Genomic DNA, 27,592 nt, shown 5'->3' with positions numbered 1-27,592 from the left:
CTTTAAAAGATCATGGAATTGTCTTATAGTAGGTTTGAAGAGCTAACACGTGCTGTATGAGCAGTAATACTGGAGACGTGCCAGTTTTCCTCAAATTCATCTCCTGGCCTCAGTGCAGAGTAATAACTTATGACTGTTGGTTTTTTCTGCTCATTTGATCCCAGCAGGAGGGAGAGGCGGGTGCTGTTTAATATGTGGAAACTCTGTAGAGAGGTTTGAAGAACAGCAGGCAGCTTGAGCAGACAGATGTGACAGATGTGTTGTCTTTTTGTCTCCACAGATCATCAGAAGTTGGAGAGAGAGGCCAGGATCTGCCGCCTGCTCAAGCATCCCAACATCGGTAACTAGTTCTCCCATTCAGCTCTGTCTGTCTTTCCCCTCATGTCATACGGGTGTGTTTGATAGATTGTATATGTGGTTGAAAACATACAAAGGATGGCCATGAGAGGCTCCATAGATGTAGACATACATTTAATATTTATACATTTTCCTCCTAAGTGCTTTTGAAAACATGCTGTATACTGTACATATACTGTATGTATATAGTATGCATAAGTGTCTTTCTCCATATTAAGAAGTAGCATTTTTAACCACATTCTGCCCACATAGCACACACATGTTTTATCACTTTGGAGACATTGCAGTGCCTCGTCAAGTCCAAATCACAATGACAATAACATATGACATCATCTATACTAAGACCCTCAGTTCTATTGGGGGAAAAAAGTATTTAAAGGGAAAAATCTGCCTCATTAACTTAGATTCATTCCCTGACATGGTCCCTAACCCTGACTCCGAGGCTGCGTTCACAAGCACCTTCTGCATGTATGACTTCTGCATGAAGAAGTGCAGCCCCCTCATTCATTCGAATGAGGTCAGTTTGACGACAGAGTGGGCGTGTCAATACAAAGCCAGACTGCAACACAGCAGTATCTGGCAAGGTGCTACTGTAACCAGTCCGATACATTCCATCATACAGGGGTTAAATTAATACATTTATTTTTGCACATATGTTTACGTTTGCACCTAACCTGACCAGTATGGGTTTTGTAGAGGCAGGAGGACTACTCTCTCTCTCTGCCAGCCCAGAGAAGGCGAAGCTTGTTCTCCTATGGCTGTTAGGTCAAGGTGTAACAGAAGGAGAGCTCCTCGTGCTCAGGCCAGTAAGTGATGTGCAGGTCGACCCAGAACCCACAGGCAGGGTTGTGTTAAGCTTGCTAGAAAGTATTGCTGGTTTGGGCAGGTCTTGTCAACACACACACACACACAACACACACACACACACACACACACACACACACACACACACACACACACACACACACACACACACACACACACACACACACACACACACACACACACACACACACACACACACACACATGCAGATAGGTTGCAGATCCTCTTATGGCTGTCAAAGTAGGCTAACCTACATCTATCACACATGCGCCCAGTGAATAATTTATAACAGCATAGACCTACACATGTAGCCTACTGTATTATTAAAGCTCACCGTTAAGATGTGAAGGATGTTTGTTTGCGTACGTTTGTGTGGGGTGGGGGTGGGGGGCTGGGAGAACACTGCACACAAGAGAGCGTAGAGATTGTTAACTGTAAATATAAACGCATGAGTTCTGCCTGAAGCTACGTTGTTGTGGTTAGTGTATTTACATGATCCTGCGCTCTGGCTTGTGCATTGGCCGTATCTACAAATAGATCACATCTGCATACATTGGCTCCCTCCCCCCTTCCCGAGCGCATGCACACACAGAGGCCACCTCAGTCCCTTTTCTTTTAGTGAAGATGAGAGATGAGTGGGTGGCACTGACAGATGAATGGGTGACAGGGGGCTATTTGGTTTGGGTTTCCATGTCTATTAGCACAACTAAACCAAAGCTTAATTTCAGTGCAACATAGTAATTTATTTTTGACAGAGGCAGTGTTAATAGGTGGTTAGTTAACAGCCAACACGAAAGAGCTCTTTAAATAGGAACTCTTTCACATGGGGTCCAGTTGTTTGACACAGTACATGAGGAGAGAACTATTCAGAGTTCAGCTGATTCTGAAGTATGATATTGACACTGATATTTGAGAGTAATGAGACATCACCCAGTGCCAAAAAACATAATCTGAACTTTATGGTTAAGTTGTTTAAATAACAACATTGTAGTTGAAGAATAAACTTTTGTTTTTTGTTGCATCCATTTTGAATTGTCAAGTAAACAGAAAATTGGTGCCAATAAAATTCAAATGTATTTAGAGTTGGAAACTGCAGATATGAATTGATTGATTTCAGGCAGAGGTAGAAAAAAGCAGGCATTTCATTTTAGCTATATGAAGCTATAGTTTCTTCCTCAGGTGTTTGAAAACGTTGTTTCCAGACTGTTTAATGTTTCCAGATGTCTCATTTTAAAAGAAGGGCGCTGTAAAAGGGTCTTAAACTGTAAACGCTCCATGTCGACAAGGTATTGTGCTCTATTACAGTATATCTGACAGGTCCCATCAAAAAGTCATCATCCTCACATCTGATGATCCCTGTATAAGACAAGGAAAAAAAGAAACTGAAAGGTTCTCGTACTTCAGTGTGCAGCTAGGTTAGCCTACTCAGCTAATTAGCCCGACATGCTAATGTTAACAACATTGCACTTTTACTCTTGTATTTTTGCTTTTGGAAAGGCTAAACAATGACACCTTAGAAGACACAGAGTAATGCTCTTACTACACCCTAATGCGCTTCAACTAAAGCTGGAGAGGTCGCCCATGCGTAGTTATGGTTGTTAGGTGATGACTGGACAATCTCTGTTCAGAGGAGAGCTTTAGTGAATGGTCAAGCTACACAAATAAACCCAAGTCTGTAATAAATGTAGTTTTCTTTTAAAACATAGCAAAACAGTGATAGAATGGATCAGAGGTCACTAACAGGCGGAACGGAGCCAGACACATAACCTATTATTGAGAATTATGTCACTTTGACAAGCGTTTCTATTTTAACCGGAGCAGCTTTGCAAGCCTTTATTGCACTGGTCACTTGATGCTACTCAGCCAATTATTGCAACTGGAGTCAGTGAGTGTGAGACACACACACACACCCACACCCACACACACACACACACACACACACACACACACACACAGTGAGAGATACCATAAGTGGCATAGAGGAGGGAAAGACGGAGAAAAGAACGTGTTGAAACTGATCAGTTGACACTGACTGACAAATGGAGACTCACGCTACACGTTTTATTTCATTTTGTAAGATTAAGCACTAAGTTATAATTTTTCAAAATTAAAATTTCAAAATAATTTTCCAGTTATTTTCTATGAAATGCTAAAAGAACATATAGTTATGATTATATTATTATATAGAGAAGGTACTATTATTATTTTAAAATAATTGTTATATTATATAATTTTACTATTACCTTTTTCAATTTTAATTTAATACTTCTGGAATAGATCGTAGGCTTGGGCCAATATTTTGTATTATCAAAAATTATGATATTTCCCCCATATGCAATATTTTCATAATATTTTATTTAATATTTTATTTTTGCATCATAAAATATAATATAATTATGTATTATTTAAAACTAAAATTACCGCCTCGTGGTTGTATGCCTCCACAGAAACACAAGCACAAAACCATGTTTTTGAGAAGTCACCGTGACCTTGACTTTTGACCTTTGACCAAACAATATGCCTCTGGCGGTGGCTGTCGCCGATGCGAAGGCATAAAAAAGACTGAAACATAAAATACAACAATATAATTATATTATAACACCCCGTGCAATAATATTGTATCTGGCCAGACTGTATAGAGATATTAAATTCTGGACATCACCCAATTCTACCATTACATAAATAAAATCTACCATTACATAAATAAAATTCAGTGAACTCCTCTGAGCTTCTTACGACTTCTTACGCTTCACTTACTGATTCCACTACGAGAGATTCTCACCTGCTCACACACGTGCACGCACTCCCTCTGCTTTCCAAAGCATGTCCCCTCACAGCGACTGGCTGACAGCAGGTGGTGTCGGTCTCATTACTATTCCATTCACACAGCCTCCAGCCCGGGGTAAGCCCTCCTTTCTTTAAGGTGGCTGCGGTGAAAGATCTCTGAGATCGTCAGGAGACAAGCTGACGAAGACGTGGGAGAATCCCCACTGGAGCATCTCTCCTGTTTTAATCTTTGCATCTGTCATCTGTGCTCTGTCTTTAACCTCTCTTCAGCACTGAGATTGGAATGAGCTTTTTCACATTCATACAGTCACACACATTCACAGTACAATCAGTCTCTCTCCGGTGATCCCATTACCTACAGACGGAGAACATTGGAAGTAGCAGAGGAGATGTTCCCTGCTGACCTGATTAGACACCTGCCTGTCAAAGCTGCATTATGTTGTTAAACTGTAATGGATCATTCCAATAACCTGACTGGTCTAGGGTTGGGTTTCAATGACATTTAGTTAAAAATGAAACCAGTATTGAATCCAATTATCAAATCTGAAGCCTTTTGATTGCCTTATTGAATCCATTTAGCTTAGTAAGAAACCAGACTCGGACAATAACTACAGCTAGAAGATGAGTGGAGAAATACACATTCACAAGCTGCAGCTAATGAGAGGAGCAGTGGAAAACATGATGTTGATTAAATGAATCTGAAACAGTGAAATAACAGGTGTAGCTGCAGATACTGGAACTCCTCATTCACAATCATTCATGTGATCAGCTTCATGTATTGATATCAGAGAGATGGGAGACTTTAGTCAAGATGATTCACGGCTCCGTTGGTCTCATTGAATTGTTGATATGTGCAGTTTAATTATGAAATGAATGTTTATTAGTTTCAATAATTGAATTTAATAATTCAGTTGGGTTTTTTTTTTGCCACTTTTCAAGCAAAAACACACCTGCTCATACCAGCTTCTTAAAATATTTTGAGCTTTTCCAGGTTTCTATGCCTCTGCACAGACGACAATATGCTTTCACTCACTAACTCAGAAGCTTCATGAGGGAATTTAATTCAAATCGGCACAAACATTCACTTAGACTCAGAGATGAAGTGATTAGAATTTGGTGATCAAAGACAACTCAAGATAACTCAAGAATTCATATGTTGATTATGACACAATTATTTCACACAAATAAAAAATGTTGAATTGATACCATTTTATATCCAAAAGGTCAACTTCATTGTGACATCATAATGTTATGCAAAAACACCTCTGGACATTATTCAATGCCATAACTCACCATACATAGGGTGAGGCCATACTTCACCAATCTTGGTGGTCCCCTTTAAACTGTGCTGACTGTACAGATCTGTGTTGCTGCGCACATTGAAGATTTGTGTGAAGTGTCCACATTTTAGAATTTGTGACCTCTTAGCAGCAACATCCACTGTCCTTTTATTAAATTCACTTTCACTACATGTGTTCTATGAGTCATGGATTTAAACTTCATCTTGATTGGTTGCTGGAGGCAGAAAACCATGAGGCAGGAATTTTAGTTCATCATTTTAAGATGAAAATCTTTGGGTGTGGACTGTTGGTGGGACAGAAAGAGCAGATTTGAAATTGTTCACAAGTTTCTGATATTTTATAGACAAAACTAATCAAAGTTATTGGTGATGATGGTTACAACTCTATTGTTGGATCAATAAGAGATTTGTTTGCCTTGGAGATTAGCAAATCCAGTGTTGTATGATCTTAAACCTGATCTCAAGGCTGACCTATAATGTTTTATATCAGGACAGTAATAAAGACAAAATATCTACATTGACATTTTCTAACTATAACACATTGTATTCTTCCTGGAGGTTTCTGTGTATCAGTGTCCATCAGTATACTGAGTCTATATTTCCATAGAAATGTTGTCCTTGGTAACTGTCAATCAAAGCTGCCTCTGTCAGAATGAAATGAGCTGCTTGTAAATGTCTGTAGAGACTGGAACAGGCAGTGCATGTGTGTCACCTCTGAGCTGCTGATACAGGTACTCCTGTTCCCGTCTCAGTATGAGTGTCTTTGTCACTTCACAGCATGTTGTTTCATGTCCATTAGGCAGTGTGGCTAATTGGCTCATTGAACGCTCACTGCTGGCTGAGTTCTCCCCTCTGTGCTGCCTTCATCTTCTTCTTGTTCAGCAAAGTGAAAGAGACAGCCTTGCTCCCAGACATCCATGTTCATTCAGAGGACCTGAGCGCTAAAAATAGAGCATCAGGAGTGACGTGCTGAGGGCAACAAATCCACGTTAGTGGATTTACATATGACATGTAATGTGGATTGAACCAAAGTTGTCTTGCACCAGCGTGTTTCTCATGCTGAGACACATCAGTGCCAAACCAGGTTCAGCAGACAATAGTAAACTGCTGTTCAGAGCTCAGTTTGTGGTTGTACCAAGTGTTGATACTTCACACAGTTACCTACTGCTGTTTTTTCCATATTGAAATAACTGTCTTTTCTCCTCTCTCGCAGTGCGGCTCCACGACAGCATATCAGAGGAGGGATTCCACTACCTGGTCTTTGACTTGTAAGTGCAGGACTTTGATATTACACATCACCTTTGTGCATCTTTCAAACCCTCACAGGACACACGTGACACACATTCACACCATGCATATGAGAGATTCTTTAGAAACCTGCCAGCTGCCAATCAGATGTCCTGTCACTGAGGCATCATGGGAGATAAGATGTGTGTTTGCCTCCTCTTTGCTCCATCTGTCACAGAAACGCAGTGTGCTCACTCACCACATTTACACACCGCTTAGAAACACCACAGAGATTCTTGAGCTCATGAGAGACAGTCACTCACCGTCCACAGCATCTCCTCACAGAGCAAAAAACACAAAGTTCAAGATAAGATGAGTAAAAGTTCAAAAGTAAAAACTGAAATATCGCATTGACATAAGTATTCAGACACTTAAGCTCAGATTCCTCCATTTCTCTGGATCATCTCTGAGATGTTTTTTCTACAGCTTGACTGGAGTCCACCTGTGGTAAACTCAGCTGATTGCACATGATGTGGACAGACACACACCTGTCTGTATCAGGTCTCACAGCTGACACTGCAGATCAGAACAGAAACCATCAGGAGGAAGGAGCTGCTGCAGAGCTCAGAGACAGGACTGTGTCAACATCTGGTTGCTCTTCATCTTGCTAAATAAACTGACGAACAAATACAACAGGACAAATGCAGTGCACAAGTCAGTCTGTAGGCTACATGCTAAATTAGCTGATCTGATGCCTGTTAACAAAACACTCTGTTCTGTGCCTGTAATGTCAGCTACAGTCGTCAGTGCAGGTTTGTGCCTCTGCTGACTCAGCTGTTGATCAAACATCAAAAATAAGTTCTAGTAAATCCTGAGGAATTTCCCAAAGGACGATAATAGACTCAACAGTGTATGAGATGTCACCTTGTGTATTTTCACAATGTCCTGACATTTTAAAGACAAAATTAAATCATTTAATGAAAAAATAATCAACAGATCAGTCAACAATAAAACAAATTTTCTTTTTCAGCTCTGCAACAAACCTTCCAGCCTGTGGCCACATTCACAAAGTCACTATTTGTGTCTCTAGATTTTTTACCATATCTGTATCAGCTGGATATTTTTCAGCTCATAATTGGCTGAGTGAGAAAATGTTCAGTGTTATTGTGTTTTATTTATTGTCATTCTTCCAAAATTCAGATTATTTTTATGCTCCTCTCTATCACTGCTTGTTCTCTACTTTCAGACCTGATACATTTACTGCATCTCATCAGTAACATGAATTATTACTTCTGAACTGCCTGTAATAATCAGCTGATGTCTGCACTGTTTCACCTCATGATCCTCCTCCTCGAGAACTGGCCTCAATGTAATCGCTGACTGGGATGGAACGTTAATTCTGAAACCTTTTTAAGAAACTGGACGAGCAAAAAACAAAACAATTTATTGATTATGATTGTGATTATTATGATATATTATGATACAGCGCCACTGCATCGGCATAATGCTGCAATTGCAGTTACAAATGTGAGAAAAAAGAGTGACATGCTTGTTAGAAAATAGTGTTTCCATGAGGACAGTTTGTGGTGATCTGGTCAGAAGATGGATATCACTGTTCACTAGATCATTTCATAAGTTAATCTGTAATTTGTAAAAAATGACACATTGTGGTTTCATGGGAGTAATGTGCCAGACAACAGCTGTGTCCCAATTCAGGGGTCGCATCCCTCAGAGGATGCAGTCGACAAAGGTGTGGCCCTGTCTCGCTCCTGTTGCAGAGCAACCTTGACAACATGGAACTTTACTTCACTAAAACTTTTTGTTTCAAGGCCCTTGGTTTTAACAGTTGTACCGTTAGCTGCTGAAGGATCCACCTGTTTGATCCTTGGTTGTCCAGGAAAAGAAGGAGGCATTTGAAGGAGCCTTTGAAATGCGACAGTATAGCTGCTGTAATGCAATCGGTTTTCAGATGTAGCCTCCGAAGGATGCGGCCCCTGAATTGGGACACAGCTTATTTCTTCCCTCATGTGTCGTTGACGTTGCCAGGCAACCTGTGAAAACTCGAGGAAGTCACCACACCTTACCAGGAAAAGTGCTGATGGTATAATTGGGAATAGTGGGATGTGTGGAATTTGAGGAATGTGATCATGTCACAAGCTTACTGTGTTTCCTTCTGATGCACTTTTAAAACATAATGTTGATTATTTGAAATTGTGAAATTGACGTGGTCCAACCCAGATTTCAGCTGTGAGACTGTTACTGTGACAAATCTCAAGCTTGTTAGTCAACATGAGCTTGATGCTTCGTTTCCTCCTCGGTTCAGTCTGTTGTTATGAAGCGTTAAATGGGAGCTGTCTGCCTCATTTCTGGCAGCGTGAAGCATCACAGAGGATCTGACTGCAGCAGCTTTACTCCAGTCACTTTTCATCCGCTATTAAACCTGTTACCTCTGTTTCCCCATGTATTCATAAAGCAACCAATATCCTTTCCTCATTGGAGCCTGATATCCTGGGCTTACTCTGTCACTTTATTAGTATTAGACTCAGCTTTTCCTCCATTCCTCCTCTCCCCTGTGTCTTGTCATCTGTTGTCTGCAGCAGCTAGAAAGGAAATTGCTTCAACTTTATTTTAAACGCTGCGTTTAATTTGACAAGGGGCCATAAAAAAATTAGAGGGTGTTCACACAGATACAAAACATTCCTCCTTTTTTGCTAGTTAGAAAACGTGCCTGGAGGAACGACAGGACAGGACGGGACAGGACAGCTAACTGACCACGAACAGGGAGGCTGATATTTTACATCTCCAGAGGTGTAAAGTTGAAAACCTAGAACCTTTTTATATTTATTGAGTGAGCTGAAAAGCACCAGATTAGAGGAGCGAGCCGGCCCAGAGGAAAGTGTAATACACTCGATGCTTGGGTCACTTCTCGGCTGCTGAATGCTTGCCAACAATAACACTGTGGCTCTGCACTTTTCCAACTGAATATGTCTCAAAACCAAAGTCATTAAAAGTTGTATGAAAGTTTAATATGAAACCCCTGTAGACTCATGACGTGATCGTGTTTTCCACAGGCCATGGAAAAGATTTCGCCTTAAAATATTTTTCAGCTCACTCTCCTTGTTTTGGGAAGCTGGTCCACTGACCCACTTTTAATGTGGTTTCACACTTTAAAGGGAAACTCCACTGAGTTTACACATGAAGGTCAGTTTCCTCATCATGGGCTGGACTACTTACAAGTTTGTCAGGTCTAACAGAAAGTGGCCTTCTGAGCTCAGAGCCTGCAGGCTTTCAGAAGAAAGCCTATGAAAGAGGTGGGCTCTTACCAGGGAGGCAGGGGTTAATGAAAACCATTATTGGGGTGTGTTATGGGAAATGCAGAATTCAGTGGTGTCATGATATATCAGTGTTGAAATAGTAAAAAAGAAATAGAAAATCTACATGTGGCAGTCGATGTTGATATTGTGTCAGTGTCAGTGTATGAGAAACACTGCTGTCTACTGCAGTGCAGTTCAGCAACACCAGAGCAGCTGTGTCTCAGGAGGTAGAGCAGCTCGTCCTCTAGTCAGAAGGTCGCTGGTTCAATCACTGGCTCCTCCAGTCTGTAGGTTAAAGTGTCCTAGGGCAAGATGCTGAACCTTGAAATGCCCCTGATCCATCAGTGTACGACTGTGTGTGAGTGAATTAATGTATGAGTGACTGATTGAATATGGCAAGTATTGTAAAGACTAGAAAAAGTGCTATATAAGTCGGGTCTATTTACAGTCTCTTGTAAGTCTGCAGTTTGGTTGGCTCATCATCATCGTCTGTGTTTGTTGTTTGATTGTTGTTTGGCTCCTGTTAATCAGAGGAGTGACTGTGGTTTGTCTGGTTTCCCTCCCTTCTTTGGCCGAGTGTGATCAGATTTTCTCTCTTTATCTAAACTGGCCGGAGTCAGAGCGACCCTGACTTTTAATCACTAGTATGGATGAAGCTTCTGGATTCTACACTTCCCATAATGCAGCTCTGTAGCATTTCTCTGTTGAACCCTTCCTGTCTTGTAAACATCAAAGGTTTCTCCGTGACAAGTAAACTGCTCCTGGTGTAAAGCCGGTGAGTGTCTGAACCTCAGCAATATAAACTTGTGGAACATAATAAAACGTAGTGAAGAAGGGTGTGTGCTGCACTTGGCTCCTGGGCTCAGCTACTTTACTCTTGAACTCAGATCTACTGTACATGAACTTCTCCCTGTCTGAGCTCCAGCAGCTGAGTCACATCGGAATACAGAGTGCTCTGTTATGACTGCACTTATTAGTCCAGGTGGTGTTCCTTGGAGAAATCGTCTGGACGTGAGTCACGGAGAGACGTGGAAATGACCTCCAGCTAAATGAATGTCCACACACCATTGGACCACATCTGCTGAAATATATATTTTTGTAATGATTTCACCATTTAGCCTGAAAAACCACAACATCGTTCATTTGACCCGGCTGCTCTGAAAAGAAATGTATTCATCACTGAGCCGTCCTGCTTTTCCCTCCACAGACGTGGGGATGAAAATGTTTATCTGTGTTTTCTTTGTGACTTTGTCTTTCAGGTTTTGTTTCTCACTCTTGTTTGTTCTTCCTCCAGAGTTACAGGTGGCGAGCTGTTTGAGGACATTGTTGCCAGGGAGTACTACAGCGAAGCTGACGCCAGGTCAGTGTGATGTTCTGTTGTGTTGATATTTCTGCTTTACTTCAGAAATTTGAAGTCAAACCCATTTTTGGCAGCATAAAGGCAGACTGAAGCAGAGACACTGTAGAGCAATTCACAAAAAGATGCCAATGAAAATCCTGAAATTGCGACTACCCACCTGTCAGTGTGTGTGTGTGTGTGTGTGTGTGTGTATAACACAAAAATACACCCACTCATTCTGCAGTGGACAGTGTTAAGTGTTATCTGTTGTGCTGCCTTTTTCTGCCTTTTATGGTGCAGATCCTCCTTCTACATTTCCTGTTCTACCTTTGTCCTTTGGTTATGGACTTTCCCAGTTTCACCTTCTCTTCTGTTGATTGAAAACCCACTCAAAAATGAACCTGAATTTTGTAAAGAAAAGCAGCTTTATCCCAAAGCTTTTCCATCCAGCTGGGTTGAAGTCTGTCTTTCACATGACAGAGCAGCTCCAGCTCTTTAGATGGTCATTTATGCACATTCAGATTTATATAATTAAGGTTCTGGATTCTATTTTGTGGTGGGTTTTACTGATTTGTAAAAATGTTGAAAGTTAAGATCTGTAAGAGCTTTATTGATGAAGATGCATCTGTCATTTTTTATATTGCTCCATGTTAAATAACTTAAAGGAACAGTTCAACAATGCGCTTTCTCTCCAAGAGTGGTGTGTGAACATCAATATCATGTGATGTGGATGTGGTTAGCCTAGCTTGGCATAAAGCAGTGGTTCTGAACAGGGGAAATTGTGGAGAAAATAAATAAACAAGAGTTTTTGCTGATGCTATCGTGCTGACCTTTATTTCACTAAAATCAACATGGATCCTTTAGAAGTTGCTTTTGCAGCGTGTCAGAAACAGAGAATCACTTCCTGAACAGCTCAGTGATGAATGTATTATATCCTGTTTGTTCAAGTGGTTCACTAACAGAAACGTAAAAAGAACTGTTTGGGTTTTTGTGCTTTAAAGTTCCACGCATGCTTTAAACTCTGTAAAAATCCTCTGCTATGATTCATATTTAGTTTAACGTGTTTTCACATGTTAATCTGGGTCTAAAGCTCATCTCCTCTTACTTCCTGATTGTGAAATCTGGATCAGGCCTTGAGCCCCGCCCACCACCTGCTTTCTCCAGGTGGACAGGTGAAAGAGCAGAGAGTAGCAAGATGGTTAGAGGAGGAAACATCAGAGAGACTCAGCCACATGTTTGAGCCTCAGTCAGACCCAGACTCAGAGGAGGAGTCTGTTGAGACCAGAACCAGAGACTAGCAGACAGATCAGAACGGTTAGCGTAGTTAGCATCTTTTATTTGTTCATGTTGTTTGTTAGCGTGTAGCTGACAGTGGCTGACACAGTGTTAGTGGTTGTGCTCATGCGAACTCTCTCTCTGTACTGACAAGTTTTCAGGTTAATTGAGCCCCTCCCCCCATCGCCACAGGTTGACAGGATTGGTTCCTTAGGTTTGTGACGTATGAAACCCTGGCTGTCTGAATCTGTGTTTATGAGACTGTCATTGGTTCACTGCAGCTCAAGGTGGAAACATGGTGTTGATGATTATTTCACTCATCATATCTCTTGTATTATATAGATATTTCAATAAGGGGGGGGGTCCCCATCTTTAAGTTTGGAAGCAAGGCTGAAGCGTTTATTGAACTTTGGACAGAGCTGGGCTAGCTGTTTCCCCCTGCTGCCAGTCTTTATGCTAAGCTAGGCTAACGGCCTCATGACTCCAGCTCTGTACTGAACACACAGACAGGAGATTGATATGGATCCTCTGGTCTTAGTCTTGTGCTGAACTGTTCCTTTAAACCTGTTCCTCTGTAAATCAAGTGTTGTTCCTTGATGTGTTGTGGCGTGTTCTGTCTGCCTGTTCTTGCTCCTTTGTTTCCTGACATTTACCTGTTCTCCTCTTCCTCTCCTTTTTGCTTCTCGCCTGGTCTCTCTCTCCTCCACAGTCACTGCATACAGCAGATTCTAGAAAGTGTAAATCATTGCCACATAAATGGCATAGTGCACAGGGACCTAAAGGTTAGTAAGTGACGACAGTAACAGCAAAAAGACACAGGCCTGCCCACCTGCGGCACCTCGCCTCGCTCCTCCACTGCCTGATCAATCGACCAATTAACCTTTCACAGAATGCCGCCTCCTCCAAAACCACCCGCCCCCTCCACCAGACACCCTCGCACACCGCCATGACAGGAGTGTTTAAATACCCACCTACTCCAGGGCACTGTGGGCAGGTTGGCTGGAGAGGAGGCGGTAGGTGGTGTAGTGCCAGAGGGGCTGGTAGATCTCATCTTGGCCTGCCTCTCCTGTATGCCAGGGCACAAAGTGCATGTAGCATCTGTCCAGAACCATGCTGTGAACCAGCCACTGAGAGGCTGAGGCCTGGGAGAGGGGGAGGAGGAGGAGGAGGAGAGGGAAGGGGGGGGGGTGACCATTTCAATTCTGATCCCAGGTTTTTAAGTTTCAGACAAACGTCAAACTTTGATGTAAAACACAGATTTGTATTTTGATATCAGATTAATTTAGGTCAAGTAATTAAAACCATCAGTGTTTGAACCAGCAGCTTCTCCACTGGCATACTCCACATAACAAGTATTAAAAACCAACAGTTTGTCTTCAACTCACAGTGTTCAAAGAATTCTCATCCATTTTGACAGCTGTATTCTTCTGTCAAGTGTTTCATTTAGGATGATTTCAAACATTCAAACATCTCTTTTAATTTAAATTGTGAGTGCTGACTATAAATTAACCGCCAGGCGTTACTGGTGCAAGTCAGTCTAGTATTATGCAAGTTAAACAGCAGTTTGACAAAATAGTTTCCAATCACAGTTTTAGGATTAGTTTTCATCAAGCATCACAAGACTTTATAAAAAAGAGTTCCTCTTACATCCATCAAGTAAACTATAAACTAATTCCCTGTAGAAAAATATCACGATGAAGTCCACCTTTAATATGATGCTACAAAAATAGTCATTGTATAAAATGCATTTGTTACATTCATTGATTGCAGCAGCATAGTTTTCTACTTATGACAGTAATGACGAACTGCAAGCTGCACAGCTCTGGACTTTAGCTGCTGAAGCTAACACAATGTCTCAGACTGAGAGGACAGACCAGAACCCCAGAGGTGTGGTCCAGAGCTTTTACTCTAACTTCAAATGATGCTAAAAAAGATAGTGACTGTCAGGTGTTGGTGATGGACTCTGCTAATGCCCATCTACTCACTGATGCAGACTTACATGATTCTTTCAACTGCATTGCTGTATTTAGAAGAAGACTCACTCCAATGCTTTTCATCCATCAGAATGATACAGTGGTGTTGTTTCTTCTCGAGGAGCCGGTCTTTGGCCGAGCATAAATGTTCAGATGGTGACAGATGGTTCATCCAGTCACCTGCCAAGTATTTTTTGAAAGCACCCGCCCTTTTCCAAACAATTTCTATCGAAGCCTTCCCAGATGGTTCTGTGGAACAAAACATCTGGCATGTCAGGTTAATGCAGCCTCACAGAATTCATGTTAATTAGACTAAATACAGCAGAGACTGTTGCCTTTAACCAGAGACACTGACAGCCCCCACTTATTCTTCCGTTAAACCTTTACTAATGTCATTAAAGTAAAGTTATTAAAACGTATTTATATAGAACTTTTTGTAGATAAAACTCACAAAGTGCTTCACAGATTCAAAAAACAACAATTAAGATCAGTGCAAAAAAATATAGAAAACACACAACACAGGGCCATTTAAGTGCTTTACAGAGCCATAAACAATTATAATCAGTCAATAGAACTGCATGGAAACACACCACACAGGGATACAGTAGAGTATCCAGTAAAATATACACAATTCTTCTGAAAGCCAGTTTAAACAGGTGAGTCTTTTAGTGCTTTTTAAATGGCAAACCTTAGGGGTGCAGGTAGAGCAAGGCAGACCTCTGGAATCACTCTTTCAAATGACAATTTCAATACAATAACATAGAATTATTCCACTGTAATCTGCTACTGTGTTTGTTGTGACCTGTGTTCAGTCCATTTTGTACAGATGATGTCAGTTGCGTCACAGTACTACAGAAATTTATAGTTTGGGATGTTTGTCAGAGAAGTGAAGCTGCACATGGTTGAACACTGATGGCCTGTCTCACAGGTTGGAACCACACCTTCCTGCAGCTCCACAGCTTCCTCCTCAGTCTCTCAGGGTCTGGCCTCCAGCTGGCCAGGAGCTAACACCACTTCTGTTTTGAGACTCGGGCAGAGAATTGGCCGTGTTGTGTGACTAGTCCATGATGACATAATTGCGGCCGTTCTTTTCTTTCCTCAATCTGTCACAGCAAACATCAGTGTGTGACTGTGGCAACACACACACACACCAAAAGAAAAAAAAAAAACAAAAAAAAACTTGCTGTTGAGTAAATGTTCCATTTTAACAAATTGCCCATGATATGGTCTCTGGGGATCTGTTGTGCCCCTCCCACCACCACCACCACCACCACCAACAACAACAACACGGCCAGCGGCTCCCTGAGTGTCAAAGCGAGCTCACAGCCACAGACAGTGAGTGGTAGCTTGTCACTAACCCATGGCCCCCTGGTGTTTGCATGTAGTCATTGCATTCAGCAGATCCTAGAGGCTGTGCTCCACTGCCACCAGATGGGCGTGGTCCACCGCGACCTCAAGGTAAGTACACACACACGATGAAGAAGTGAGCTCAAGCTCTTAGTGTCCCACTCTCCAACATGTCCTTATTGTCCTGTCCATCTGTTTCTGTTTGAACTTCCTGTTCCACATCTACACTGATGTTTCTCTGTTAGCTCTATAAAAATCATATCACATTCTTTGAACTTCGCCTGGAGATGTTTCGATCAAACATCAGCTTCAGACAGTCCACTCAGTGTTAATACAATACTCTATAAACAGCAGTGAATCCTGCCACTATTCATTTACCATGTTTTATAAATGAATGAATCATTTGATAGACTATGAATGCGTGAAACACACAAAGAAAAAATGTTTAAAAAATGTGTGGCTTATTACAAAAAATCTAAATTTCTAGACGTTTCAGGTTCCAAACTAAAAATAAGTCTCACTTCAACCTATGGTCAATTCCCAAGTCCATCTGAAAACTCAACAAAATCAATTAACACCAACATATATCTCCACATGTATTCATGCAGATGCTCCCACAATTGACAGAAATAATACATAATAAATACTAGATGTAGTGTGTTCAGACATGTCGAACAATGAGGCCACAGTGACATTCAGTGTCTCTTGTATCTGTAGTATTTTCTATTTCACCAAATGTTTGATCAGACTTCACCACAGTTTTTGACAGTATACGCAAACCAGGAGAATTACGTGGGGTTTTTTCTTTTTTTTTTCCCAACAGTGTTAGTGTTGGAAGTGTTTTAAGTTTGAATGGAAAAAAAATTCTTTTGCACATGTCATTGCCTCAAGATGTGAGAGATGTGTAGAAGCCATCTCTCCCAAGACGCACAGTCAATAAGTCATCTCCTCTGGGAACACAAAGGTCTAGAGCTACAATCCCAAAGTGGTCAAGTCCTACTTTCCAACAGAGTAGTAATTCATGCATGTGGTATCCAAATGCCCTTGTTTCTTCCCCTGTTTTGAGTATTTGGTACATTATCTAACTCCATGGAGGATGCCCAGCTTCCAGTACTGGAGAAGACAGTTTTGATTGAGACTGTACTGAAACACCATCTTGTAGCTGGGTTGTTAAACTCTGCTATTTAAGGCTGTTGGTTATAGCTGACTGATTACTGAGTGATCCAATGAAAATGTAGTAGATTTCAGATAAACACTCAGAGAAACCAAATCCTGCAGGGTTGGATGGTGGGTCCAGGTGGGTGAGGCTTGGGGCTTAGCTGACAGGGTGACTGCTTTGTTGTGACATCACAGCGTTCCTGAAGTCCTGACGGCTGGTTTTAAGGCTCAGTTTGTGAATACAGGCTGTGTGCATTTCTCTGTGGACTGAGGCTTTGATACTTTCACAGTATTAATATAGAACCTAGACCTGCTTTACAACATGGACAGAGACCTTTAGGCTATATGAGACCTTTAAGTGAGGTCAGATCTGTTAGGGTAAGCTATTGTGGTTTTTCCACATTGAGTACATGCAGATGCTTTAGAGGCTGAGCCAGTGCTACTCATACTTACCGTACAATGCCCTCCTAAGCTATGGACAGTTTTCAGAACTTAAGTCACTCATTATCACTAATTATGATAGAATAATTTTAAATGGTAACATTAATATCCACATAAATAATTTATCTGAAGACACAAAATTCCTCAGTATCTTAGACATCCTGGAACCTGGCCCACAAGCTCTGTTGACACTAAAAAGAAAAATAACTGAAGACCTACTTATTTGTTCAAGCTTTAAGTTAATGTAGTCCATTTTATTATTTTTATTTTAACTGTCTTTTTTTATTGGTTCTTTTATTGTTTTGTTTTTAATGTCATATTGTAAAACTTTAAGTTGCATGTTATGTATGAAAGGTGCTATATAGATGAAGTTGTTAGTAGTAGTAGTAGTATTATTAAATGTTGACCTGATAATGGTTAAATGCTTTTGGAGTTTGGAGCTTAGTAAACATTTAGTCCACAGAGGTCTTGTTTATGTCTCTGATTCTGCCCCCAAAGCTCTGATTTGCCAATCAAATGAAGCGGGTGTGTCTCAGGTTTGGTTTACCTTCGGCAATAATCAGCTCGCATTTTGCATTCGCCGACTGCACCCTCTCTGTGTTGTAATTGGCTGTTGCTAGGCAGTTGCCACGGCTCAGTGCAGAAATAAAGAGAAAACAAATACATCCAAAACAAACACACGAGCTGCAGAGCAGAGGCTCTATGGAGAGAACTGTGTTCATGGGATTTCATCTCTCAAGATCATACACATACACAGGAAACCAATACGTACCTGTCTTTCTTAAGTTCTTGTAAAGCTTCATAGTTTATTTGAGGAGCCAGGACACATGGATTTATCAGAGGTTCTAGTGGAGCAGTGATGAAACACACACAGAACAGCTGTTGAGCACCATTCGGTCTATTTTTCATGCGTGAGGCAGTTGGTATGTGAAAACTGTCTCTACAGTTTCACTGTCTACGCAGACATGAGATGGAGACAGGCAGAACTAACTATTTTTTAAAACCATTTTACCAACAAATTATTTCTACTCAGTTCAGTCTTTGAGAAATCACGTATATATTTTCTGGCAGTCTGGAACGCCAGATGGCTCTGAATACTACATTTCCCAAGAGCCTCAGCTGTTGATGTCATGGAAATGGAGCATTAAGAGGCAGGAATCAGGGCAGTAGCAAAAGCAAAACGCTTTGTCATTGCAGTTGTGAACAAAACAAGGTGCAGAAGGTGTTTGACCAATTTCCTCAGCACCGTAACATAAAGCTGTCACTGTCACTGATGCATGTAACTCTGAAGCTTAGTCACAGTCAACAAGTTCTCATGTCCACAGGCTTTTTTTTCTATCATGAATCAATATCATGAACAGAAGACTTTCATGTCTGTTCAGGCTGTGGAGGTGCACCAACTGTGACTCACTTAACATTTTCCTGCTGGAAATAAATGTGATTTTTAGCTCTGGAATAGTTCTTTCTGCTTCATGACTCTGCTGTCGAGGTGTGACGCTGCTGCAACACAGTCAGACAGGGGATTGAGAACCTGGATGTTTGAGGAGAAGTACAGCAAATTAAATGGGTCAAAATTAAACCAGGAAGTTAGTCTGTATTTTGTTTTTTTCCAAACAGAGCTGATCATCTGACCACCGTTAAAATTGCTTTTAGTGGGAAATATAACTTTGAAGAATACAATGTTGTCATGAGTGAAATTATGGCCAGAATAAAAAAAAAAAAAAAAAAAAAACCCCCAAAAATTTCAAACTTAAAACAATTTTTTTTTAAACGTTTCACCCTCTTCCCTCCATTTGACCTTTCTGCCTATCCACCAGGTCACATGGTTGTTTCCGGGGCTGGGGTCTGGTGTGGGCTGTGTTGGAGGAGGGCGAAGTCGGGAAGCGTTTGCAATGACTGCATGATGCTGATGAATGCATTAACCCAAACTCCTCCCTCCATACTCCTGTCCATTCTGCCTTCTTCCCTTTCCCACTCCTCCCCGGACGTCTGACCACAGCATGCTGACTGAATTCCCACATGCTCTGCTAACCGCTCAACAACCTGGAAATACACACATTTAACCTATGAGATGGATTTCACTAGTTTTCAGTGGATGGCTGGACTGATACCCGACAGAGTCCAGTCCAGACCTCTAGATGAAAAGTCCTGACAGAACTAGTGTTAAGGTTTGGCTCTGTATAAATAAAACTGACTTGACTTGACTTGACTTTGGTGGTTAGGTGATGTGTAGGCAGTGTATGAGGAGCCATACAAGGCATAAGTCGTTCTTACATATACCTGTCTCCATTGGAACATGCATTCATTCTGCTCTCATATACATTTAGTTTCAATAGCTGTTAATCTGGAATCACTCCGATGAAATTATAAACATGAATGGCCTGATCACCTGTAGAGGAAAAAATGTGATCTATATGATCAGCTGTTCCTTTTGATCAGCAGCATGCTCAGCTTTTGTTTTTATTGTATAACTTTTAGTTTGGCTCCATCAAGCAAACACCTTTTGAAAATGTCAGCAAATACATTATTCATCAGTGTTTTTCCTGTTTCGTACTATCCTGATCACATGCGCACCTGCACGTGCACCATGCCTTTAACTGGCTCAAGCAAACACTTTCTACCAGCAACATATTTCACGCGTTCGAGTGACTCCCGAGGAATTTCCAAAAGGATGATAATAGATCATCAGGAGATGTCACCCTGAGTATTTCACATGACATTTTAAAGACCTACATTAAATGATTGGTTTCCCACTGCAGTGTAAATGAGTCATTTTGGATACAAGTGTAGATGTGTAAATGTAAAATATGACCATAAATTGAGGAAAAAAAAAAAAAATCTGCAGATTCAAGAATCAAGAATGAAAACAGTCTTCTCTTCCAGCTCCACAACAAACCTCTCTGCCTTTGTGTCACATTCACAAACTCACTGTTAGTGTTGAATGCGTTTTATTTATTGTCATTCTTCCAAACTCCTGATCATTTTACAGTGAGGAAAGACAAACACCCCCATGTCCACAACAAAGGACCATGGGCCTTATCTTCCACCCAGCACAAAGTGGCGCCAACCGCTACACAGCTGTGTTGCTGGTTTCAGACTGATGCGGTTGTCGTTTTGCCGCCCAGCGCACACGTTGCTTAAATAGCGAACACACTTGAACCCCTCTGAGCGCTGTGTTGGTGTTAGAATGAGGTGTGGTCAGGTGTATTGTTGGCACATTTCCTATCATGAGGCAGTGGAAAGTGAAACCTGGTGTGAAGTCAGTGGTGCCGTATTTCACTGTTTGGTGCATTATCAAGATGGTAATGCTTCGAGCCAAAAAAAACAGCTGTTTCTGCCTGCTCCGCTCTGACAGAGAACACCTTCTTTCTTACTACCTGATAAATCCACTGTTATGCTAGCAATCTGCACCGGGCTTTTAAAGGGAATGGGAGATGGCGCTGTGACTGGTTTATTGCCTGTTTCGCCCATGAATAATCAATGAGACTAATTCCAACCTGTGGAACCATGTGCCTGGTCCAGCGACCATTTTCCCATGTTCACCATTTCCCATTAAACTAGAAAAAGTGGATTTGGACATGACCTGAACACATCATGTGCTTTAGACGGTTAAAATAGAGCCTTTGTGTCTGAAGACGTTTGACATGTTTTCTGAAATACATAAACTTTCATTATTCCAGGTCTCAAGCGCATGTTTGAAATCAGATGTCTTCGGGGAAGATGAATAAAAAGTGACGTTAAAATTTCACGATAAACATTGTGGCAAAACTTTCTCGTCTTACGCAACAGCTGTAGGCTGTGAGTATAAACCTGCCGATTTCAGGCAAGTTCTCCTCCCTTTCCGCTTCCTCTGCCTGTTACCGTTTCCCTTCACTACGGGAAACAACAACAACAACGTCTGAGCTGCAGCCGGCAGCTGAAAATGTCACGTTTGAAGGTTTGGATCATGTGATCTCACAGTCCACCGTTCCCTCTGGAAAATTAGTCATTTTAATGACGCTGCTCACCTCCACACGTGTTCCACCAAAACAAGTTCCACTTCCATACTTTTTTGCAGAGGCACCATCGCTGCAACTTGAGCTCAGCTCTGCCTGAGACAATTGTGATTGTTTGTAGAAATGGAAACACGCCAGAGGGTTTTCCACAGCCGAGTGATGATTGTTGAACCAGACCATTCTCCAGCACTGACAAAGCTGTGGAGGTCTGGCCACGTGACACTAAAACACTTGTCAGGTGAAGACCCTCGCCTTGATGTTAATTATGAAATTAGACGTGCTTGGATGCAGAAGAAACAACATTCACCTGTTTGAACAGCCATAAAATATCAGGGCGGCGCCGCCTGACACACTGCAGCTGTACAGAATACACAGATGCTGTTTGAAGGAAATTCCTTGAGGAAAGTTGCAGCTCCTCCTCTTCAGCAGATCCTGGTGGAAACACTGAGTGAGTCACCTAGAAAATAACCCGTCAGTTTGTCGAGAGCTGTAGGCGGGAAGGTGTTGGCCGCTTCTTAATTCTCTATGCAGGAAAAACCCTGTTCATCCTCTCTGGACACTTCCCTGAAGCCCCACCCCCTTCCTCCTGCAGGGGTTTGGCATGAGTCACTGTCCACCTTCTTCACCCGGTCCTCCTCTAGCAGCCAGGATCACACGGCCAATCTGACGGCAGCTTGCTGAATGACATCCACCTGTGGTGCTGAGGTCAGCTCTGGCCCCGACTGAACCAGATCAGGCTCAGAGTCGCTGGTGACTGAGTGTTAAAGGTTGGACTCTGACTCTGACTGTGACTCTGACATGCCTTCATCCATAGACACAGACTCAGACTGGACTGCTGCTACACTCCGCCTTTAGTCCTGACTGCTGAGACACACTGTAAGACACCAGTCCTTAATGACATTACTGTGTGAACTATAACAATCCTGCCTGTAGTTCTTAAAGCCTCTAAGCTGCCTGTGACCAAAACAGTCTTTCCAGTTTATTTTCATTTGAAAATGAATTATCTCTATATCAGTGCAGCGTACTGAGGGTCTTTCTCTGTGTCCCTTCACTCCAGCCAGAGAACTTGCTCCTAGCCAGCAAGCTGAAGGGGGCGGCAGTCAAACTGGCAGATTTTGGCCTGGCCATTGAAGTGCAGGGTGACCAGCAGGCATGGTTTGGTGAGTACACACAACTTCTTTCCAGTGGTAATATGGGGATTCATATTTTCAATGAATGAAATATGTGACTGATGATATAGTTGTTTGCCTTTTTATGATAAATAGCTCTCCTTCCCTCCACACTGGATTCATTTTGCAGTTGGTTTGATGTCACAGCTGAAAAAACCTGATTCTCAGTATCAGTCTTTTTTTTTTAAATTCAGGATCTGAATCAAGTTTTTATGTTACAGGATATTTTCTATGAATGTGATTTATCAAAGCAGGTGCCTCACAACTGTCACACAAATCATATGCAGTTCAGCTGTGTTAAGCCAACACTTAGCCACAGTCTATTCTGCCTTGTTTCCATGGCATCAGTTAGCATGTCTACAGGTTTTAAACAGACCATAAGTATCTTTATATGACAGCTAAGAAGAGAGAGTGGATTTCAGCCATGTTGATGATGATTGATTTTATCATGATATTTCTTTATCTGGAAAGGAGTTTCTCACCTGGGGTCCTGTCGTACCTGAGGTAACGAGTCTGTTTGTTCAAAACACAGTTAGTAAGGACTGATGCAATATATCAGTGTCACCGTCAAGGCAGTTAAATTATGGAACAACTGCAGTGAAGAAATGAAAACGTGCAACACTGATCAAATTAAAACAGACAGTATGGGATAGAGTTGTTATTTTTTTTTCTTTGTTCCCAACCTGATTGGTTTTGTTCTGATTGATTGAATGTTAGGTTTTCATTGTCTTGTTCTGCTTTCGTCTGAATGTGTGCGTTTTGTTCTGATTGGTTGAGATGTGTAAGAAGGGCACTGGTTACAGATTGTTGAGTTCTTATATTAATCACAAAGCTTAGTTTTAAAGAATGATTTTTTAGAATGATTGTATGTTGCTTTATCTGAATCACTTGATGGGATTGTGATATGTCAGCTGATATTTTAATAGTTAATTTTGTTTGTTTTCTTGCTTATATATTTTTGGTTTTTAATTTTTTGTATTGTTACACTCATTGAATTCTTTCAGTCCTTGAAACCGTTGAATTCTTCCAAAGGCAAACATTCTTTCCTAGAGTGAACAATGCTGCATTGTTTGGCGCTGTTGACTGGGCGGCCTTGTGCTTAAGATAATCAAATAGTAGACTGCTTTGTTTGATATCTGTAGTCTCTGCTTGTGAAAGCATTTAGAGAATCTGCACCACAGTATGTTAGGATAGATCTGAAGTGTTATGTGGAATCTTTTTGTCTGATTTCCAATGAGATTCATGGATGTTGTTTGTCTGTGACGGATACTGGAGACTCGGTCATCACTGTGTGGATCTGATGTCTGTGTGTTCTGTGTTTTTCCAGTAGGACTGAGTTTTGACTTTGGCGTCAAAGCTGCAGCCCTGCTCCTCAATCTGGCTGAAAGGTTTGATGAACTCAAAGCCGGGTGTTTGATTGGTAGTGACAAAATCAATCTGCTAAAACCTTTGATGAAAAGAAAGTCACAAATGTGGCCTTAAGCATTTCATCATTTTGTTGCAGAGGTAGTATATAGTGATGAAAATGTGACTTTCTATACTCAAGCACCTTAGATTGTTTTCCTCCCTCCTTTCTTGCTGAAAACAATGTCAGACATCTCTAATGTTTAATTTTCTCTAAGATGACCATGTAGCACTTCCTGCTCCTCAGGAAAGGTCTCACTCAGCTGATGAAAGACATATGAAATGGAACACTTTGGTTTTTTTTGTCCTAGTTTTGTGTTTCTTTAAAAACCAAACTCAAATCAGATCTACAGTTGATCCATTTAATTATTCAGAGCCCCTGTTCCCTCACACCTGTCTGAAGGGAGTGGGTGTGCCACTGCTCCTGGCTCTTCGAGTCTGGATTGGATGGATATCAGGCCTATTTCTCTCCCTATTCCCTGTAGAACAGAGAAATAATTGGTCTGTTCCCCGAGCTCCAGCTTCATCTGGAACCAGTTCTGACTCTACTACTAGACCACGTCCCATTACCCACAGGGTCTGCCGCTACCCAGAGGCGGTTCTAGGAATTTTTCTATCTAGGGTGGCCCAGGGGTGGCAAAGGGATGTGTGGAGTGAGCCGTGCATGTTGGTACTTTGAGTCTTTTTGTCGAAGCAGGCTGTGTGCTGCTGTAGTGAGACTACAGAACCTCAGAGGGAAGTGTTCCTCTCATGGGGGGGGGTGTTCCTAACAAGCTTTTGCTAGACGTCAACATACAGAGGATGGTCAGCTTTTAATGTTTATGTGTGTGTGTGTTCCAGGCTTCGCCGGGACACCAGGGTACCTGTCCCCAGAGGTGCTGAGGAAAGATCCCTACGGCAAGCCGGTGGACATGTGGGCCTGTGGTAAGATCCTCTGCTAACCAGCATCTCATTTCAGGGGAGCCCAATGGAGCAGGTGCTAATTATTAGTCCCACACAACTGCCAGGGTCTGAAACAGCCAATCACAGGCCTTGATGTGAAATCATGGTGAAATCATGTTTTCTTTTTTTCTGTTTTTTTTGCCTCTGTTCCTCCATGATCCATAACTCAAGACTTCACAGCAAAATATAAAAAATTATATTGACAAAATAATATTTTCTATGACTCTGGATAAACAGGAATGTAACCTGAAACTAGTCTCAGTGGCGGAGACAAACAGCCACGAGGAGGTGATTCTGTTTTTTTTTTCTTTTTTTTTTTATGCACATTTAGTGCACATAAAAACAGATGGATGCAAACACCTCTCTGTCCGAAGTACTGAGTGGAGGGATAAACTGTAATTTGTCCAGAAATAGTTCCAGCATGTTACAGTAACACACAGCACTAACTGACATTCAGCAGCTTTAGAGGTTTTTGTTGACTTCCAGAACATTGTACATAACACACAGACCTGAGAACATCTTGTGTTTTCATGTCTCTGTGTTATGTACATTGCATGTTTTATGTGTGTTCTCAATCTGAAGTTACACAACAGGTGACTTCAGATTTGCTGCTGTGGTAAAGTTGCTGTGAGACACCACCTTTATCTACAGGTGTTACACCTGTAGCGTCTAAGTGAAATGTTCTAGAATTTCCCCTGCAGCAGCACAAGCCATGACTAGCTGTGCTTTTACACTTTTGAATTTTGCATGTGGACACATCATCACAGACTGCATGTTTCATTTTTAAAGTCATTTAATTTTCACCCTTCACCAACATTATTGCCCCAGAGCCAAGTGCTACAGCAGGAGAGATGGTTGAGACAAGGACTGGTTAACTATAAACTGGTGTGTTAGTTTTACAAGCTGTCATGGAAGATCTAATACATCTCTGGGTAAATCACAGCATATACTCATCATACTCAATTAATGAACTGTGTGCGTGTGTGTGTGTTTGCGTGTGCGTGTGTACGCACCACAGAGGGCTCCAACCTCTTGAATTAATCATTGCTGATGCTCATTACACACACGTGTGATGGGCCAGGCCACCTGGGCCTGAGCTGTCAAACACACGCAGTCTGAACACACACTGGTGCTCCTCTCCACACACCTGTGCTGACTCATTGAGTGCACAGACAATAGCTGCTGTTGTGTTTGTGGTCAGACTATCTCATTGTCAGATAGAGGGCCTTTCATCTTTTCCTGGCAACTGGCCAGCCAATCAAAACCCCTGGTAACACCAGCAAACTCAAGCACTTGGTTTCAGTTTGTTACCACACTGCTCTTTATTTAGAAATCCTGTGTTTGTCTTATTCATCTTTATCTCTGCCTTTATTTCTCACTTTATAGACTGTTGGTGCAAAGTTATGCTTTTGATAATCGGGTCATTAACGTTGTTTGTTTGCTTTAAAATGTGAGCTGTCTGTCAAGATTAACTCTGACTAATGTGTGTGTGTGTGTGTGTGTAGGTGTGATCCTCTACATTCTCCTGGTGGGATATCCTCCATTCTGGGACGAGGACCAGCACAGACTCTACCAGCAGATTAAAGCTGGAGCTTATGATGTGAGTTTCACTCACTCAGTTTGTGAATACAGGCTGTGTGCATTTCTCTGGACTGAGTGCTCTGATACTTAGAACCTAGATCTGCTTTATAATCAACCAGCACATGGACAGGGACCTTTAGACTGGATGGAGCTTTAAACAGTACAAGATGTAAGAATATAGATTAAATAGTTTTCAGTTTTTAGGTTTTTTGCACATGATCTCCACAAAAGCATAAGCAAGGGAACAGAAATGACACAGGTGTGGCGGGTTACCTTGATGCTTTTTATCAACTAGGTTTAAGAGAAATAAAGTTGAGACTTAGCACTTTACTGTAGTATCCAATACTTTATTTTTAAATATAATGTGCTCAGAGTCTGAATTACAAACCGACTGTACATGTCTGTCAGTTCCCATCAGTGTGATTGCACCTGAGACACTCTGGGATATGTGATACCTTGTCATAAACACACACACACACACACACACACACACACTTGGTGCTAATATGAAAACTACTTCTTCTGGTAACTTAAAGGTACCTGACAGAGTATTTGACCACTCAGTGTTTTGTTCGTACCTCATACACATGCACACATGTGAGCACACAGGTGAAGCAACACACATCCTGCCAGTGTTTTCTCACTGTTCTACAGTTGGAGGTTGTAACAAACAGAGAATAGCTGCAGTGTGCCAATGAAAGGCAGGAGAAGTTAGCAAACCTGGATGTAAACAATGCAGACTTTGCAGATGTTTGAAGAGGTACGAGATGCATTCAGTGCTGTAGTCAGACCTCAAGAACACACACGAATCTCCACAGGGAACCTTTTAATTTGGAGAATATAAGCCTGTTTTAGCCCCTTGTTTCATTTCACAATATATGTCAAACTGTGCAATGCATCTGTCTTTAAAAAATATCTTTGACTAAAGAAAATACAGTTTAAAATTGGAAGAGATCAACTAATAAGCAAGCAGACCTAGAAATCTGAACACTTATTTGATGCCAACTTTCAATCCACAACACTTTAAGACTGTGCGACACAGTGATTCGGACAGATCCCGGTTGGCACCAACATCTCAGGCCAACAGCAATAAAAGTAGATTGTTGGATATTCTAAAATACCTACATGACCTTAAGAAGACACTGAAAGCATTCATGC

The 27,592-nt window shown here is 41.5% G+C and overlaps 1 protein-coding gene across 12 annotated transcripts in view; it reads left to right on the top strand.

Annotated features, from left to right (window-relative positions):
- The window catches only part of LOC111223622 (calcium/calmodulin-dependent protein kinase type II delta chain), a 100,923-nt gene that overhangs the window by 50,255 nt on the left and 23,076 nt on the right, over positions 1 to 27,592 (top strand). For 6 of the 12 annotated variants that reach the window (XM_022747848.1, XM_022747843.1, XM_022747846.1 and 3 more), the window contains exons 3-9: positions 281 to 340; positions 6,483 to 6,537; positions 11,105 to 11,170; positions 15,783 to 15,855; positions 22,396 to 22,498; positions 24,752 to 24,835; positions 26,359 to 26,453. In XM_022747848.1, coding sequence (XP_022603569.1) covers positions 281 to 340; positions 6,483 to 6,537; positions 11,105 to 11,170; positions 15,783 to 15,855; positions 22,396 to 22,498; positions 24,752 to 24,835; positions 26,359 to 26,453 — 536 coding nt within the window. Of the gene's footprint in view, positions 1 to 280; positions 341 to 6,482; positions 6,538 to 11,104; positions 11,171 to 13,133; positions 13,207 to 15,782; positions 15,856 to 22,395; positions 22,499 to 24,751; positions 24,836 to 26,358; positions 26,454 to 27,592 lie in introns of all 12 variants that reach the window. The other 6 variants (XM_022747853.1, XM_022747849.1, XM_022747844.1 and 3 more) reach the window with 1 other exon arrangement.

The sequence above is a fragment of the Seriola dumerili genome, unplaced genomic scaffold (genome assembly GCF_002260705.1).
Source record: "Seriola dumerili isolate Sdu_G_001 unplaced genomic scaffold, Sdu_1.0 BDQW01000111.1, whole genome shotgun sequence".
NCBI classification, from domain to species: Eukaryota; Metazoa; Chordata; class Actinopteri; order Carangiformes; family Carangidae; genus Seriola; species Seriola dumerili.
Note: the sequence above shows the minus strand (reverse complement) of the source record. Positions and strands in the feature narration are given on the sequence as shown.